Genomic DNA, 18,457 nt, shown 5'->3' on the forward strand with positions numbered 1-18,457 from the left:
ATATGCTCTCTGATATTATGTGACTTTCAAGGGCAGGGTGGGACTTGTAGTGCAATATTCAGCCCGATAGCCTGACTTACTTTATGTACTTAATGTATGCGTTATTCCTAAGCAAAACAGAAATACCCGTATTTGAGAATGTATATTTAAATAAAAAATTCCTGCAAGATATTCCCTGACTTAAGATGGCTGACTTATAGTCTCTTGATACTTGCCCTGAAGTAATGTGGCCGCTGGAGACGTACTGACGCATGTGACGTAGAAGTGGGTGTGTCTAGCGCCATATTGGTTCTTGGGCTGCTGTCAGGGACACTGAGGGCACTGGAGTGACCGGCCGAGGCTGCCCATTTCCTTGTCGAACATCGGTCAAAATAGTCCCGCATCATGTTGTCCAGAGTCGCCCTGGTTTCGGGTGAGTGCTCTGTGGAACCTGTGTAGGTAATCTTCGTGCTGTGGTTTGGAGCTTTATGGCCTCAGAGGCCTTGGCAGCCGGTAGTGTCCGCATGGACTTCCTTAGTCTTATATCAGGGGGACGGCAAGTTGTGTGTCTTTATTAGCTCTATACATTACCCCACATCTCATTGGTTGTTATTAATCACACGTGTGGAGACTGCAATGTTTCATATACAGCAAAATGTTTTGATCTAGTTAGAGCAGACATTAATTTGTGTTGCATATAGTAGATATACTAATAATACCCACCTTAAGGCTGGAGTAGACGACTTGTATCTCTTCAGTGATTATAGAACTACTAGTTCCAGTATGCTCTGGCAGTGCATGCTTATATGTGTACCTCTTCTACATCAGCTGGAGGCCATCGGATTACCCTAGCCTTTCCTAAGGACTGCTTTGGCCGATATACATGTGTATATTTTGTATTTTAGCTTCACAGTATGCTTTCTACATCCTTGTTTTAAAAGTCGGTGCAATGATGCATGGGATACAATTTCAGCAGGATTAATGCACTTTAATTGCGGTTAACCTTACTGTTTTGTATTGTCTGAGCTTAGTTTTATAGTCTACTAATCATGACCTTGTAGCTGTACCGTGTGTGCTTTCAAGCCCAGAGGTTGCATTGAAAGTTAATCTGCTTTATGTCTACATACCTGCAAAACATTCTGGTTACTGTTGCATAGACATGCAACAGGTATCTGTTTTTAAACAAAAATGTAAGAGATTACATTGGGATAACAATATCCAGCCATTTTTAAATGACCTTATTAGTTACAATTAGGGATGTGCACCGGCGACTTTTGAGGTCTCGTGTTTTGTGTTTTGGATCCGGATTTTCGTTATTTTTGAGGTTCGGATTTGTCTCGCAAAACACTTGACGAAAGGTCTCGGTTCGGATTTAAGGTATTGGATTCGGATTTTTTTTGAAAAAAACATAAAAAGTTTAAAAATCAAGTTTTTGGGCTTATTTTCACTCCTAGGCTATTATTAACCTCAATAACATTCAATAACAAGCATTTCCACTAATTTACAGTGTATTCTGAACACCTCACAATATAGTTATTAGTCCAAAACGTTGCAACAAGGTATCTTTCTGGACTGCGTAGAGGAGTGGGTCACCACAATATATATTAAAAACCCTGAACTTTTATGATTCGCACCAATAATTGTACCTGGACTGCGTAGAGGAGTGGGTCACCACAATATATTAAAAACCCTGAACTTTTATGAATCGCACCAATAAATGTACCTGGACTGCGTAGAGGAGTGGGTCACCACAATATATATAATAAGAAAACCATCAACTGGTTTGATTCGCACCAATAAATGTACCTGGACTGCGTAGAGGAGTGGGTCACCACAATATATTAAAAACCCTGAACTTTTATGAATCGCACCAATAAATGTACCTGGACTGCGTAGAGGAGTGGGTCACCACAATATATATAATAAGAAAACCATCAACTTGTTTGATTCGCACCAATAAATGTACCTGGACTGCGTAGAGGAGTGGGTCACCACAATATCTTAAAAACCCTGAACTTTTATGAATCGCACCAATAAATGTACCTGGACTGCGTAGAGGAGTGGGTCACCACAATATATATAATAAGAAAACCATCAACTTGTTTGATTCGCACCAATAAATGTACCTGGACTGCGTAGAGGAGTGGGTCACCACAATATATTAAAAACCCTGAACTTTTATGAATCGCACCAATAAATGTACCTGGACTGCGTAGAGGAGTGGGTCACCACAATATATATAATAAGAAAACCATCAACTGGTTTGATTCGCACCAATAAATGTACCTGGACTGCGTAGAGGAGTGGGTCACCACAATATATTAAAAACCCTGAACTTTTATGAATCGCACCAATAAATGTACCTGGACTGCGTAGAGGAGTGGGTCACCACAATATATATAATAAGAAAACCATCAACTTGTTTGATTCGCACCAATAAATGTACCTGGACTGCGTAGAGGAGTGGGTCACCACAATATCTTAAAAACCCTGAACTTTTATGAATCGCACCAATAAATGTACCTGGACTGCGTAGAGGAGTGGGTCACCACAATATATATAATAAGAAAACCATCAACTTGTTTGATTCGCACCAATAAATGTACCTGGACTGCGTAGAGGAGTGGGTCACCACAATATATTAAAAACCCTGAACTTTTATGAATCGCACCAATAAATGTACCTGGACTGCGTAGAGGAGTGGGTCACCACAATATCTTAAAAACCCTGAACTTTTATGAATCGCACCAATAAATGTACCTGGACTGCGTAGAGGAGTGGGTCACCACAATATATATAATAAGAAAACCATCAACTTGTTTGATTCGCACCAATAAATGTACCTGGACTGCGTAGAGGAGTGGGTCACCACAATATCTTAAAAACCCTGAACTTTTATGAATCGCACCAATAAATGTACCTGGACTGCGTAGAGGAGTGGGTCACCACAATATATATAATAAGAAAACCATCAACTTGTTTGATTCGCACCAATAAATGTACCTGGACTGCGTAGAGGAGTGGGTCACCACAATATATTAAAAACCCTGAACTTTTATGAATCGCACCAATAAATGTACCTGGACTGCGTAGAGGAGTGGGTCACCACAATATATATAATAAGAAAACCATCAACTGGTTTGATTCGCACCAATAAATGTACCTGGACTGCGTAGAGGAGTGGGTCACCACAATATCTTAAAAACCCTGAACTTTTATGAATCGCACCAATAAATGTACCTGGACTGCGTAGAGGAGTGGGTCACCACAATATATATAATAAGAAAACCATCAACTTGTTTGATTCGCACCAATAAATGTACCTGGACTGCGTAGAGGAGTGGGTCACCACAATATCTTAAAAACCCTGAACTTTTATGAATCGCACCAATAAATGTACCTGGACTGCGTAGAGGAGTGGGTCACCACAATATATATAATAAGAAAACCATCAACTTGTTTGATTCGCACCAATAAATGTACCTGGACTGCGTAGAGGAGTGGGTCACCACAATATATTAAAAACCCTGAACTTTTATGAATCGCACCAATAAATGTACCTGGACTGCGTAGAGGAGTGGGTCACCACAATATCTTAAAAACCCTGAACTTTTATGAATCGCACCAATAAATGTACCTGGACTGCGTAGAGGAGTGGGTCACCACAATATATATAATAAGAAAACCATCAACTTGTTTGATTCGCACCAATAAATGTACCTGGACTGCGTAGAGGAGTGGGTCACCACAATATATATAATAAGAAAACCATCAACTTGTTTGATTCGCACCAATAAATGTACCTGGACTGCGTAGAGGAGTGGGCACTGGGCACCACAATAAAATATATAAAAAACCTTCAACAGGTCTGCATTACACTACACATACGGCTGCTCCTCCATCCTCTCCATCATATACATGTTGGAGTTTTAGCATGTGACAACCTCTTGTTTTTGATAATGTCAGTGCATTTTGAATATTTTTCAATTTGCCCCACACCACTGAATGTACTTTATCTATGATACGCATCTATCTATCTTGACTGCGTAGTGTGGTGGCCCCGGTACACAATTTGGTACCGGGGCCACAATAAAATAAATACACCCTCCACGTGTCAGAATTCCACCAAACAAGTATCTGGACTGCGTAGTGGGGTGGCCCCGGTACCCAACTTGATACCGGGGCCACAATAAAATAAATACACCCTCCACGTGTCAGAATTCCACCAAACAAGTATCTGGACTGCGTAGTGGGGTGGCCCCGGTACCCAACTTGATACCGGGGCCACAATAAAATAAATACACCCTCCACGTGTCAGAATTCCACCAAACAAGTATCTGGACTGCGTAGTGGGGTGGCCCCGGTACCCAACTTGATACCGGGGCCACAATAAAATAAATACACCCTCCACGTGTCAGAATTCCACCAAACAAGTATCTGGACTGCGTAGTGGGGTGGCCCCGGTACCCAACTTGATACCGGGGCCACAATAAAATAAATACACCCTCCACGTGTCAGAATTCCACCAAACAAGTATCTGGACTGCGTAGTGGGGTGGCCCCGGTACCCAACTTGATACCGGGGCCACAATACCTCCTCCAAACATGCTACAGACAATTCGTCATTGAGATCCCATTAAGTATGTTAAAGACAGACAGGGTCCAAGTGTTATTAGTTGACTTTGTAAAGAAAAAAACTGTCCCTGTTGCACATAGTCGTGCAATCAAGACTGACTTTTTCATTTAAAGGCACGATCTTTCAAGTGTAGTGTTTGTAAGTCTAAGTCATATTATACTTTTGGTAAAATTGGTTTTTTTGGTTCCTCTTTATGGTAATTAATTAGTAATAGAATTAAAGTAGGAAATAGAATTAAATAGAATTAAAGTAGGAAATAGAGTGGTATAGAGTTGTAGTGTGGTATAGATAGAGTGGTCCACACAATATAATAATAAAACCCTCAACTGGTCTGAATTCCACCAAACAAGTATCTTGACTGCGTAGTGTGGTGGCCCCGGTACACAATTTGGTACCGAGGCCACAATATAATTAAAAAACCCTCCACGTGTCGGAATTCCACCAAACAAGTATCTGGACTGCATAGTGGGGTGGCCCCGGTACCCAATTTGATACCGGGGCCACAATACCTCCTCAAAACATGCTCCAGACAATTCGTCATTGACAGACCCCAGACAGACAGGGTCGTAGTGTTACTGTTTGACTTTGTAAACCCAAAAAAATGTCCCTGTTGCACTTGCACATAGTCGTGCAATCAAGACTGACTTTTTCATTTAAAGGCACGATCTTTCAAGTGTCAGAAAGAGAGAGAAGACACAGGAGAGGAGAGTTGTAGCTGGGGACCTGGGGTGGAAGCTCCCAGGCTCCCCCAGCATTGCCTGGAAGTCTGAGCGTGGTGACTGAGCCAGGGCAAGGAATGTGTGCCCTGGATGAGGGGGAGAACTCCATGCCACTATAGTGAACCCAAGAGAGAGGGGGACACTGCACATGGAAGAGGCCCTGGAGTGAGGGCTGCTACAAGAGGCATGGTAGCTGTAGTGTCAGATCCTGAGGCTGAGAGTACACAGAGTGACGTGTCAGAGCACAGGAGACATTATCCCCGCAGAGGAGGGATGAGCTGCAGTTGAGAGGTCTGCTGTTGAAATAGGACATGCACACTTTAACAAACCAATCATTTCAGCGACAGGGCCTACCAAACAACTTTGACTGAAATGATTGGTTTGTTTGGGCCCCCACACCAAAAAAGCTATTCATCTCTCCCTGTACAGACTAAACAGGCTCTACTGAGGCAAGATGTCGTCCTCATCCTCAACCTCTGATTCCTCTCCCCCTACAGTGTCTACTTCCTCCTCATCACACATTATCAATTCGTCCCCGCTGGACTCCACAACCACAGGTCCCTCTGTAGTATCTGGAGGGCAGTGCTGTACTTCATTGAGGAATTGATTATTCATTTTTATAAACATCATTTTTTCAACGTTGTGAGGAAGCAACCTCCTTCGCCGCTCACTGACCAGGTTCCCCGCTGCACTAAAAACTCTTTCCGAGTACACACTGGAGGGGGGACAACTCAGGTAAAATAGAGCCAGTTTGTACAGGGGCTTCCAAACTGCCTTTTTTTCCTGCCAGTAACAATATGGACTGTCTGACATGTCTACTTGGATGGTGTCAGCAAAGTAATCATCCACAATTTTTTCTATTGTGACAGCATCCAATGCAGCGAGAGTAGACATGTCTGCAATGGTTGGCAGGTCCTTCAGTCCGGACCAGATGTTATCAGCATCCCCGCCAGTGCCTCTTTTGGGAAAACTGAGCTTTTTCCTCGCAGCCATAGATGTGGAAGAAAATGAGGGTGGAGCTGTTGGCATGTCACGGTCCTCTTCAGAGGACAATCTCCTGACCAGCAGGTCTTTGCACCGCTGTAGATTTGTGTCCGCCGGAAACAGAGACACAACATACGCTTTAAACCGAGGATCGAGCACGGTGGCCAGAATGTATTCCTCTGACTTTAAAAGAGTGACCACCCTCGGATCCTGGCAAAGCGTACGAAGGGCTACATCCACAAGAGCTACATGCTTGCTGTAATCGCAATGGCTTACCAGCTCCTCCCTCACTTTCTCCAGCTGCTTCTGCAACAGCCTGATCAGGGGAATGACCTGACTCAAGCTGGCAGTGTCGGAACTGACTTCTCGTGTGGCAAGTTCAAATGGCTGCAGAACCTTGCACAACACGGAAATCAGTCTCCACTGCGCTTGACTCAGGCGCATCCCCACTCCTTTGCCTATGTCGTAGGTGGCTGTGTAGGCCTGAATGGCCTTTTGCTGCTCCTCCATCCTCTGCAGCATATAGAGGGTGGAGTTCCAGCGCGTCACAACCTCTTGTTTGAGGTGATGGCAGGGCAGGTTCAAGCTTTTCTGATGTGCCTCTAGTCTGCGGTAGGCACTGGCTGAATGCCGAAAGTGTCCAGCAATTTTGCGGGCCACCGCAAGCATCTCCTGCACACCCCTGTCACTCTTGAGGTAATGCTGCACCACCAAATTAATGGTGTGGGCAAAACATGGGACGTGCTGGAAATTGCCCATATTTAATGCCCGCACAATGTTACTGGCATTGTCTGACACCACAAATCCCCATGAGAGTCTAAGTGGGGTAAGCCACTGGGAGATAATTTCCCTCATTTTCTCTAATATGTTGGCAGCGTTGTGCCTCTTATTAAAGCCTGTAATGCACAATGTTGCCTGCCTTTGCATGAGCAGCCATTTTGTAGATGCTGCTACTGATGCAGCTGTTGCTGTTGCTGCGGAAGGGGATGCATCTACCCAGTGGGCTGTCACAGTCATATAGTCCTTCGTTTGCCCAGAACCACTTGTCCACATGTCCGTGGTTAAGTGGACAGTGGGTACAACCGCATTTTTAAGAGCACTGAGGACACTTGATCGTACTTCTCTGTACATTTTTGGTATCGCCTGCCTAGTGAAGTGGAATCTCGAGGGGATTTGGTACCGGGGACACAATACCTCCATCAACCCTCTAAATCCCACTCCACTGATGGCGGACACCGGGCGCACGTCTAACACCAACATTGCAGTTACAGCCGCAGTTATACGCTTTGCAATAGGGTGACTACTATCGTATTTGGTGGTCATGGCAAACGACTGTTGGACGGTCAATTGTTTGGTGAAAGACTTAGCGGTCTTACGACTTCCCCTCTGGGAAGATGACCGACTAACAGCAGCAACAGCAGCAGTGGCAGTAGTAGGCGTACCGCTGCAGGATTCCTCGGATGAATCCCGTATTGAGGAGGACTCAGTCTGGCTGGTGACTTGGGCTGCAGGACTGAATCTGATGGAGATTGTGGAGGAAGTTGACGAGGAGGGTGTTGCTGGTGTGTATCCAACTGGACCACGGGATTTAGGTGTCCCTGTACCGATGAGGGTCCTAGCCCCAGTTCCTGAACTAACCACTGAACTATGAAGGTTATTCAGGTGACGTATAAGGGAGGATGTTCCTAGGTGGGCAAGATCCTTACCCCTGCTTATTTGAGCTTTACATAAGCTACATATTGCCATACATTGGTTGTCTGGATTTGGATAAAAATAACTCCAGACCGAAGAGGTGCATTTTTTGGTCTTCTGACCAGGCATGACGATGGGCTTTTTCATCCCATGGACATCAGCTGTTTCCCCCCCTGGTGCCTCATTTACAATAACCACATCACCATCCTCATCATCAAGTTCCTCCACAGCGCCAGCTACATCATCAATAGCCTCCTCCCGAGCCACCTCTTCCCGTACAGTGATGGGAAGGTCAGGCTTGACAACCACCAACACGCTTGGACTCGCCTTGGGGATTTGTGATAATTTCTCTTTAGAAGGCAGAGTTGTTTGCTGTTTTGTTGCTGACAGCATAACTCTCTTCAATTTTTTGTAGGGGGGGGGAGGAGGAGGAGGGCTAAGATCCGTGGGTGAAGCTGAACCACTAGTCATGAACACGGGCCAGGGCCTAAGCCGTTCCTTGCCACTCCGTGTCGTAAATGGCATATTGGCAACTTTACGTTTCTCCTCAGATGATTTTAAGTTTCTCTTTTTGCTACTTTTTCTTAACTTGGGCTTTTTGGATTTTACATGCCCGGTACTACGAGATTGGGCATCGGGCTTGGAAGACGACGTTGATGGCATTTCATCGTCTATGTCATGACTAGTGGCAGCAGCTTCAGCATTAGGAGGAAGTGGGTCTTGATCTTTCCCTACTTTATCCTCCAAATTTTTGGTCTCCATTATATGTAGCACAAGATACTGCAGAATGTGTGAACTTGGTAATATTGCAGTACCAATGGACTTATAATGCTGGATTGGTTTTGCAAATTTGGTTATAATTATTATATATATTTTTTTTTTTTTAAATTTTTTATTTTTTTTTACTTTTTTTTTATTTTTTACAAACTTGGGAATAATGGGGAAATAACTATGCCCTTAGAAGCACAGAGCACAGGACACAGCACCACTGGACTGAACAGGACACGGCACAGGACCCAGCAGCACTACGGAACTCAGCAGGACAGAGCACAGGACACAGCACCACTGGACTGATACTGCAGAATGTGTAAACTTTGTAATATTGCAGTACCACTGGACTTTTACTGCTGAATGTGTGAACTTGGTAATATTGCAGTACCAATGGACTTATAATGCTGGATTGGTTTTGCAAATTTGGTTATAATTATTATATATATTTTTTTTTTTTTAATTTTTTATTTTTTTTTACTTTTTTTTTATTTTTTACAAACTTGGGAATAATGGGGAAATAACTATGCCCTTAGAAGCACAGAGCACAGGACACAGCACCACTGGACTGAACAGGACACGGCACAGGACCCAGCAGCACTACGGAACTCAGCAGGACAGAGCACAGGACACAGCACCACTGGACTGATACTGCAGAATGTGTAAACTTTGTAATATTGCAGTACCACTGGACTTTTACTGCTGAATGTGTGAACTTGGTAATATTGCAGTACCAATGGACTTATAATGCTGGATTGGTTTTGCAAATTTGGTTATAATTATTATATATTTTTTTTTTTTTTTAATTTTTTTATTTTTTTTTACTTTTTTTTTATTTTTTACAAACTTGGGAATAATGGGGAAATAACTATGCCCTTAGAAGCACAGAGCACAGGACACAGCACCACTGGACTGAACAGGACACGGCACAGGACCCAGCAGCACTACGGAACTCAGCAGGACAGAGCACAGGACACAGCACCACTGGACTGATACTGCAGAATGTGTAAACTTTGTAATATTGCAGTACCACTGGACTTTTACTGCTGAATGTGTGAACTTGGTAATATTGCAGTACCAATGGGCTTATACTGCAGGATTGGTTGTGAAAATTTTGTGGTAATTAAAAAATATTAAAGTAGTTTTTGGTATTTTATAAAAAAAACTTTTTTTTATTTTTTTAAACACAGGGGAATATTGGGGAAATAACTATGCCCTTAGAAGCACAGAGCACAGGACACAGCACCACTGGACTGAACAGGACACAGCACAGGACCCAGCAGCACCACTGACCTCAGAAGGACAGAGCACAGCACACAGCACCACTGGACTGATACTGCAGAACACAGCACAGCACAGCACAGCACAGCACTAAACAGCACAGCACTAAACAGCACAGAACTAAACAGCACAGAACTAAACAGCACAGAGGACCACCTAACACACCCTCCCTCTACCCTGATCAATGCCCGAGTGAAGATGGCGGCGACTAGCGGGGAATTTATAGGATCCGAGTATCGCGAGATCCGACAACGGGATTATGAGTCAGAGCCTCAGTTTCACTTTTGAATTTGGCGCCAATACCCGGATCTGTCTCGGATCCGACTCGGATCCGCAACGTTCGGGTGGGCTCGGATTTCAGAAATCCGAGCGCGCTCATCCCTAGTTACAATGAAGGTTACTGTATACTCAGTAATACAAAGTTAATGATGGTATATATGTATTTGTGTTACAAAGTAGTGTTGTATGTTATTTAAAAGAACCAGTGTTCTGCAGTATTAAACACTTTTTTTTCTTTAGTGTTGGCACATCCTATTTTTATTAAAGTACTGTATGTAGTAATGGTCATGGTTCTCTCTTGATTGGGGCCAGTTGCTAAAAGGTTGGGTCTGTGACAAATTGTGCTACGCATGAATTACAGAAAATGCCATAGAATGTTGTCAATTGGTAACCACTCCCATACCAAAATGGTCTTCAGTTGTGCAGACTTTCCACCTGGTCCAATCTGCTCTGTTTTTATTATGAAGGATGATGCAGTGTTGGGCTAAATTGATCAGAATTTACTGAAGCATCTAAAAAGGAAAAGTGGAGGTGTTGCTGAAGGCAACCAGTCAGATTCTAGCTACCATTTTCTAGAATGTACTAGGTAAATGATAGCTAGAATCTGATTGCTGACAACTCCGCTTTTCCTTTTAACAAACTTTAGTAAATCTACCTTGTAATGTGCATGTTGCGCACGGCAAACCATAACCATTTATCCCATAGCAACATTGAGAGAGGAAAAACAGATATTCTAAATGTATGAAGAAATGTAATATCATTCAATTATATTTCTAATTATGTTCTTATATTTACAGCCTGTACTTTGAAGAAATCTGCTCCTCTCACATTTGGGTAAGTACAGTAAAAAAAAAAAATGAATAAACTGTCTCGCTAATATTTATTCTATTTTGTTTCACTAATTCTGCATCGCTGTACAGAGAACTTGCTCACATCAGCCCCTGTCCCATTGGAGCTTACGTTCCAGTAGATGCATTGTAGAATGCAGTAGGGAGGGGGGCTGAATGGGGAACGTTAGTTGCCATGATGAGCGAGATTTGTGCATACCTGGATAAGAGGTGATTGCAAGTGGGAAAGTTAACATATGGGAATGGGAGGTGTTGGTAAGTGGAATTGGGTATTTAGATGGTGCCTGTTTCTGTGTGCATAGTCCTAGTATATGTGATTGTTTCAGTGTCTGCTCCAAGAGCGCATGTGGTAATGGATCATATTCGAAGAGTGATTTCCAAAGTGAAACTAGTCATTTCCCTAGACTTTCCTATTTGAAAACATTGAACGGGATTTACAGATAGAGACAGGGATTTATTTACTAATATTGCCCAAGTGTGAAAACCTGTGCTAATGCCACAACATCTCATAAGATTTATGCTTTTATGGTCTATCCTGCCTGAGCACGTACAAGCTAGTTGCTGACTGGTTGTTATGGTTTTGCTGTAGGTTTACTTCATTGAGCAATGTTGGCCGCTATATCCTCTTTGGATAAAATTGTTTTCTTTAATTGATAAATTGTAAATAAACCTTTCATAAATAAGCTATTACTTCTCTCCATTATCTAACTGCATTTACTGTATTTTTCATTGTAAAACACAGATGAGTTATCTTCTCACACATCAGTCATGGATTAAGGCTTATTGATGTGAACTGTAAATGAAGTAGATAAAATCCTATGAGATGCCTAGTAGAAATGTTTTTGACAACTTTTAATAAAGTTGCAATTTGTAAGATTTGCGAGTACACTGTTAATGTAGGTAATTTTTACCTTGTTTCAGTGTCTGCCTGTGCAATGGGGAAAATCAAACCAACATTAACATCGGTTGAGTGTTGTTTTTTTTTTCCTGTTTGTTTAAAGTGGTACACATACAAAATCGTTGAGCTATCCTAGATGTTATCATTCAAATTGTGTTATCTGCTAAACTTACATGTGTTTTTTCTTTTATTTTATTTTCTATTCAATATCAGCGCTTTGAATACATGCAAGTCTTTCCACACTGGGCAGCCTGCCTTGGCCCCTGTCGCTCCTCTACCAGAGAAGCCAGGAAAAGTTCGCCATGGACTGATTCCTGAAGAGTTCTTTCAGTTCCTTTATCCCAAGACAGGAGTCACAGGTCAGCAAAATTATTAAGCACATTTGTTATATAACTGAACTTAAAGTATGCTTGAAGGTATAGGAAAACTCAGTGTACTTTTAAAAGGTTTACTTTTTTTTTCCTCAAATTGCACCTAGCTTAAACAATAAAACCCCTTCAGTGTAGGCACCTTTCTTCTGCCTAATTAGTTTTATACGTTTCTTTGTTGGCTACAGGTGGCCTATCCAGCCTATATTAGTGTATACAGTCATCTTCACTGAAGCAACTTGAAGATTTAAAGAGATCTTTAAACGACAAGTGAATATTAATATACATTTTTTTTGTTAAGTTCATTCTTTATAAAATTTCTGCCTTTTTATATATCGGACATCAGTTCCACTAACTCTTAACGGTACCTACTACTTGAAACTCGCTTTGCTTAAGAGCAGAGCTTGGAATGCCAAGCATATGTGAGTCCTCATGCTTTTGACTACAATCACAGTGATTATTTCATTCCCCCAACCTGTTATGAATGTCTTTTATCTCCCTCCTCCAATGTAATGGAGCATCCTTTTATTACTCAAGCTTAATATAAGCCTCTCCAGGATCTTTGATCAATTTGAAAGAATACCAAACTTCCAGGGGCACACTCATTGCTCCCACCTCAAGAAGCCAAATTCCACTGCACCTTGTTTTGTTTTATTGAACTAGGTATGTTGGTTTTGTGTGAGATAGTCAGCTGTTATCCATGTTTCTGTAGTTTTATTTAAAAAAAATAAAATAAAAAAATAAAGTCTTTGATGCAAACTTCCAGCAATATGGTATATGAATTCTAAAACCTAAAATCTGCTTTTTAACTTGCTGGTTTCAGGAAATGGATGGGTTCCAGGGACAAACGGACAGTTTTGAATTTTTATTTTGCAGCTTTTTTTGTCTTTGTTTTGTGTTTGTGTGTTTGTGTGTGTGTGAATTTTTCATCAGTGCTGTTGTGGCTGTGCCAGTCCCGTGAGAAGGGAGTTAAAACATATTCTCAATGTACTTCTGGGGGTAAATGTATGAAGCTCCGGGTTCTTCAACAACCGCGAGTTCGGCCTGAAGACGCCGAACTAGCAGGTGTTGAAGAACCCGGAGCGTCATACATTTACCCCCTGGTGTTCATTTTTTGCACATATTGGACATAAAACTTATAGTTTATTTTTAGAAAATTTGGAATCTATAGCTTTAGAAATGAAATTCAAAATAGGTGAGATACAATTTCAATTAATCTGTTTGCACACAACCCAACGTCTTCTCCTGGCACATCTAGTACAAATATTTTCATACACAGAAAAGGGGCCTTGCAGAGTACTTGTCTGACAGAATTAAGGAAACTTGGTCACTCCTAGGGCTGAAGGTGATGTAACTGAAGCTCTCTTTAAATCTAGCCTGTTTCCATAAAAACCTGTGCTAAACAATACCAAAAAACGATGGCTCTTCAAGATCTTGTACAGCGTTATAAACCAATTTAATTTCACAAGTAAACTAGAACACACAACATTTCGATCCTGTCTCAAGCCATTTTTTGTTGTATGTAGAGGGTGCCTCTCTGAGTCTAAAATGGCTGACAACTGGGAGGCAGCTCTGAGTGTTTGCTACCAGTAGTTCTTTCACAGTGTTCACAGAAGAATTAACTCTGCATCAGTGCTTGTCAAACCAATTGGTCACTATGACCAGCACTATAATTGTGCATAAGGGATTTTTTTTGTTTTGTTTTTTAAATAGTTGTGACTCATGGTCGAGAATAATAAAACCTAGTTTAATTCCTTGATGTCCTGGTTACAAGATTTGCAATTTGTTAACATCCATTAACTCTATCTGCTGCAGTTTAAGATGATGTGGATTATTAAATTCTCCGTCATTTTCTGTTTTTAAAAATGTTTTCATCTGTGTTTTTGTTTGTTTTTTTTGTTTGTTTTTTTAGGTCCGTACATGTTTGGTACTGGTCTTCTTGTCTATCTCCTGTCTAAAGAAATATATGTAATAAATCATGAAAGTGTCGCAATGCTTTCTATGGGACTGGTTCTTGTCTACTCTATCAAGAAGTTTGGTCATAAAGTGGCAGAATTTATTGACGGGGTTAACGAAGTAAGTGAACCATTCTCTCTTACACGTCTATGTCTGTCTGTATTTTGATATCGCTCTAAAACTTACATTTTAACCCTTTGATTATTGCTGATGGTAATACAAATTTATGTACTGTGATTTTGCACGCTATGCATTTTGGGCACTCTATATCAGACTGGTCTTGGACTGCCAATGGTGGCTCTTGATTCCACTGCTACAACAAGGAATTATTTAAATAGGCTTTTTCTGCATCCTAATTGGAGTTTTTTTTTTTTTTTTTTTTTTTTTAAAAAGTAGCTGAAGCGGCATTGCCCAGATTTGAATCTTCAGCTTATCAGTGAGTTGGATGTAACTGTCAACATTTTAAAAATAACTAGCAGCTTAGCAGCTCTTTCAACACACCCATGAGGTGGCTGCCCAGTGTCATTTTTTTTTATATTAAATGTCATTCAAATCCAGCCAGTGGAAGGCCCAGGACAGGTTCCCTGGGTCAAAGTTCTGCCCAGCGTACACCAACAGGAGGTCCGACCGGGACCAACTGGTCTACCTCGCCTTGGTTTCATCCCAGTTGTGCAGGGTTGTCGAAGATATACACCAGCAAACAAACTTCTTTGTGGCACACATGCTAATAATGAGTCTCTTTGCTTCAATAGGGATGAAGAGTATGAGGAGTGATGAGAGTAACTCATCATTCAAGGTGTCACTGGTAGTTCACATCATATAACCCATCACTTTGATTTTTCAATTAAAGATAAGTGCATGTCCCAGTAGATGGTGCTACTCAGTGCTAAAATTTTCCCTTTATATAATTAAATTAAATTTCTTGATATTCAAGTCATTCAGATGACTGCTAACTGCTCCATTAGACATTTGAGGATAAATCTGATGACAATATGTTGACATCACCTAAAATCGATTTGTAGAATTGTGGAATCCACAGTTTGAGTGTTATGGCAGCTGACCTATTTCTAATATCAAACAAGATGTAAGTGCTGGCGGTAGAGAATAGACCCATCAGACTTTTCTAACTCATAAGGGTTTTTCATAGTGTTTTTTGGAAAAAATAACTAAGTGATAATGATATATTTTTATTAATATAGTAAATTCATGTGTTAACATTTAATTGGTTGACGTACATCTTGAAATTTGCAGAGGTACACTTAGTGATAGTTATACCACTGTTTGAGATAGCCTGACCTGGATTATTTTTTATTGTTTTACAACTAAAAACATTAATGTACACTAACATTTGTTTTTCTCCATTTTTCCAGGAGAAAGTTTCTAAAGCTGAAGCCGTGAAAAGTGCTGCAATTAAAGACCTGGAATCTGCTATTGAGGAAGAAAAGAAAGAACAATGGAGAGTTGAAGGACGACACTATCTGTTTGATGCTAAAAGGGTATGTTTCCAACTAAAGATTGCATGTAAACAATCTTGAGGGGTTGAGACTGCAGGTTCTGTTATAAGGGACACCTAATGGAAACCTTGTTTTGTCAATTAGAAGCCAATATTACAACATTGTTGCCATTTTGAGAGCTGAACTATTGACACTCCTGGGCTAATTGTAAACAATATGACTGTTTCCACTTTTTAAATGCAAATTGATGCCAAATAAGTGTGAATTTAGTTTGTTACATTTCAGTTTCACATATGGTTATCTGTGGTCCTTAACCTAGTTCTGATTTTAAGTGCTTTGCTAAGTGTTTTGAGTGGCTACAGTTTGGCACTGGTACAGTTTTATATATTGTTACAGAAAATTATATTTGAATGGAGTTAATTAAGTATACATTTAATAGTAGAATTAGATTATATGCCCATTCTCTTATTTTTGTAAATAAAACCTTTTTATATCTTAATTTTATTGGTTTTGTTATGAACATTCAAATATTGTTCTAATATTACACTGTGATATCCCCAATACATAGGGGAATATAGTGTCCGTTTAGGACATTCATTTGTCCAAACTCAAACGTTGTCGTCCTCGGAATCAAATAGTCATGATGAAATCTGTCAGAATGGTGAGTGATATATGATGTATATATCACAAATCATTTTGAAATTTAATTTAGAGAATTGTGTGTCTCAATAGATGATACTAATCGGTGCTGTTATTTCCACCATGTTAAAGTCAGTGGACAGCTAACTGCCCCTTTACATGCCTTTTTGATAGGTTATAAAAGTCATACCCGCACACGTTTACTGCTTTATCTGTTAATACAAATACATGTGTTTTCTTTTTATTTTTGTTTCTTTTTTCTTTTTGTTTGGCTCATTTTTCCTTTCTTGTAAATTCACAGAACAACGTGACCATGCTTCTGGAAATCAACTATAGGGAGAGGCTTCTGACTGTGTATAATGATGTAAAGAAGCGTCTAGACTACCAAGTGGCTCTGCAGAATCTTCTGCGCCGCAAGGAGCAGGATCATATGATCAGCTGGGTAGAAAACAATGTGGTACAGAGCATTTCTGCACAACAGGTAATGTAATACTTCTCTCTACTTGTGTTTGGTGTATGTTCAGTTGCAAGAAACTTGGTTGTCCCTTGTCGTATCTTTTTATAAATATTGCTGGATGTATTGGAAGGTAAAAATCCTTAGCTATCCGAGTCTGGTGTCTGGGCTCCTCAATGTTAGAGACCCCACTGGAAACTGAAACTATCAGTTCTACAGGTGACGACACGGACAACTTAAATAACCAACACTTCAACTGTTTTCTATGACAAGTCCAGAGTGTATGTTCTGACAGCCGCTCCCCCTTAACACAAAGTATCTGAGCACTGAAATTCATGTTTCTTAGATATCCTCTGGCAGGAGAACTGACTGCTACAGATGTATGGCAGTGTTGGTATCTGCTAGTTGGATGGAAGTGGGGGAATCCACAATTTATGGTCAAACTAGAGCTGATAACATTCATTCAAGACATAAGTCATATGGTGTGAACAAGATTAAATAATTGAAGATCAAAAGGATAGTTCTAAATGGTAGTCTTTTATTAACTATTGTAGGTTGAAATGTGCAGGTTTTCATTTTTACCTATAAAGTTATACAATCCAGTCTGTCTTTGTTTCTGCATGTTATGAAATTTTTATTTTGTGTTGTAAATAAATGTCTTCTTTATTTTTAGCAAAAAGAGAGTATCGCCAAATGTATCTCTGATCTGAAGCTCCTATCAAAGACTGTACAAGCAAGCACTTGAATTTTTTATGTTGCAGAATTATACAGCTATGGATCCTGACACGTTCAACAACTGTATTGTGTATAACTCTTAAATACATATTTCTATACACTGATTCTATTGTCACTATTGTCTTTCGTGTATAGGTATAAAAATTAGACATGATAGTCTTGTCTAGCTAGATGTAAAATTCTTGCACCGAGGTTGTTTGAAATAACAAAATAATCAGAGGAAAAGTAAAATTTACATTCAAATATAGTATACTAGTCTGAGGAGTGCTCACTAACATTTTGGTGTGCATCAAGTCTCTGCCAGAAGAGGATTAATTACTCTATGGGGGGTATTCAATTGTTGCTTTTAATGCGCTAAAACAAAAAAAAACAAGCGCTCGAAAAATATTACCGTTTATACGGTAATATGCGCGTAAATACCGTTAATACGGTAGTTTACTCGCTGAATTTAATCTGAAATTTAGCGAGTAATTACCGTATTAACGCTAATATTTTTAGAGCACTCGTTTGAGAGCGTTAACGGCAACAATTGAATACCCCCCTAACTGTTCTTCCTTTTACTTCCATCGACTTGAAGTTGTCTGCAGCCCTGCACACTGCCTGAAAGGTGGACATAGAATCTCTAGTAACTGTTTATTGAGAGGCAGAGGCACAAAGAGGCTGAGTCCTTAAGGAGAGCAAGGCAAAAAAGGAGTAAATTTGATCCTTGACAAACCATACTACAGTGCAAGGGGTGCAAATGTATTTTTTTGCACATAAAAAAAAAAA

General features: G+C 40.5%; 1 protein-coding gene across 1 annotated transcript; it reads left to right on the forward strand.

Moving 5' to 3' along the window:
- Positions 1-262: 262 nt before the first annotated feature.
- Positions 263-17,793, forward strand: ATP5PB (ATP synthase peripheral stalk-membrane subunit b). The gene is made up of 7 exons (XM_075196237.1): positions 263-412; positions 11,135-11,171; positions 12,297-12,442; positions 14,364-14,527; positions 15,778-15,903; positions 16,802-16,981; positions 17,628-17,793. The coding sequence occupies exons 1-7, from the start codon at positions 385-387 to the stop codon at positions 17,697-17,699; spliced, it is 753 nt and encodes a 250-aa protein (XP_075052338.1). The 5' UTR covers positions 263-384; the 3' UTR covers positions 17,700-17,793.
- The last annotated feature ends 664 nt before the right edge of the window (positions 17,794-18,457 follow it).

This window comes from Mixophyes fleayi, chromosome 2 (genome assembly GCF_038048845.1).
Source record: "Mixophyes fleayi isolate aMixFle1 chromosome 2, aMixFle1.hap1, whole genome shotgun sequence".
Taxonomy (NCBI): domain Eukaryota; kingdom Metazoa; phylum Chordata; class Amphibia; order Anura; family Limnodynastidae; genus Mixophyes; species Mixophyes fleayi.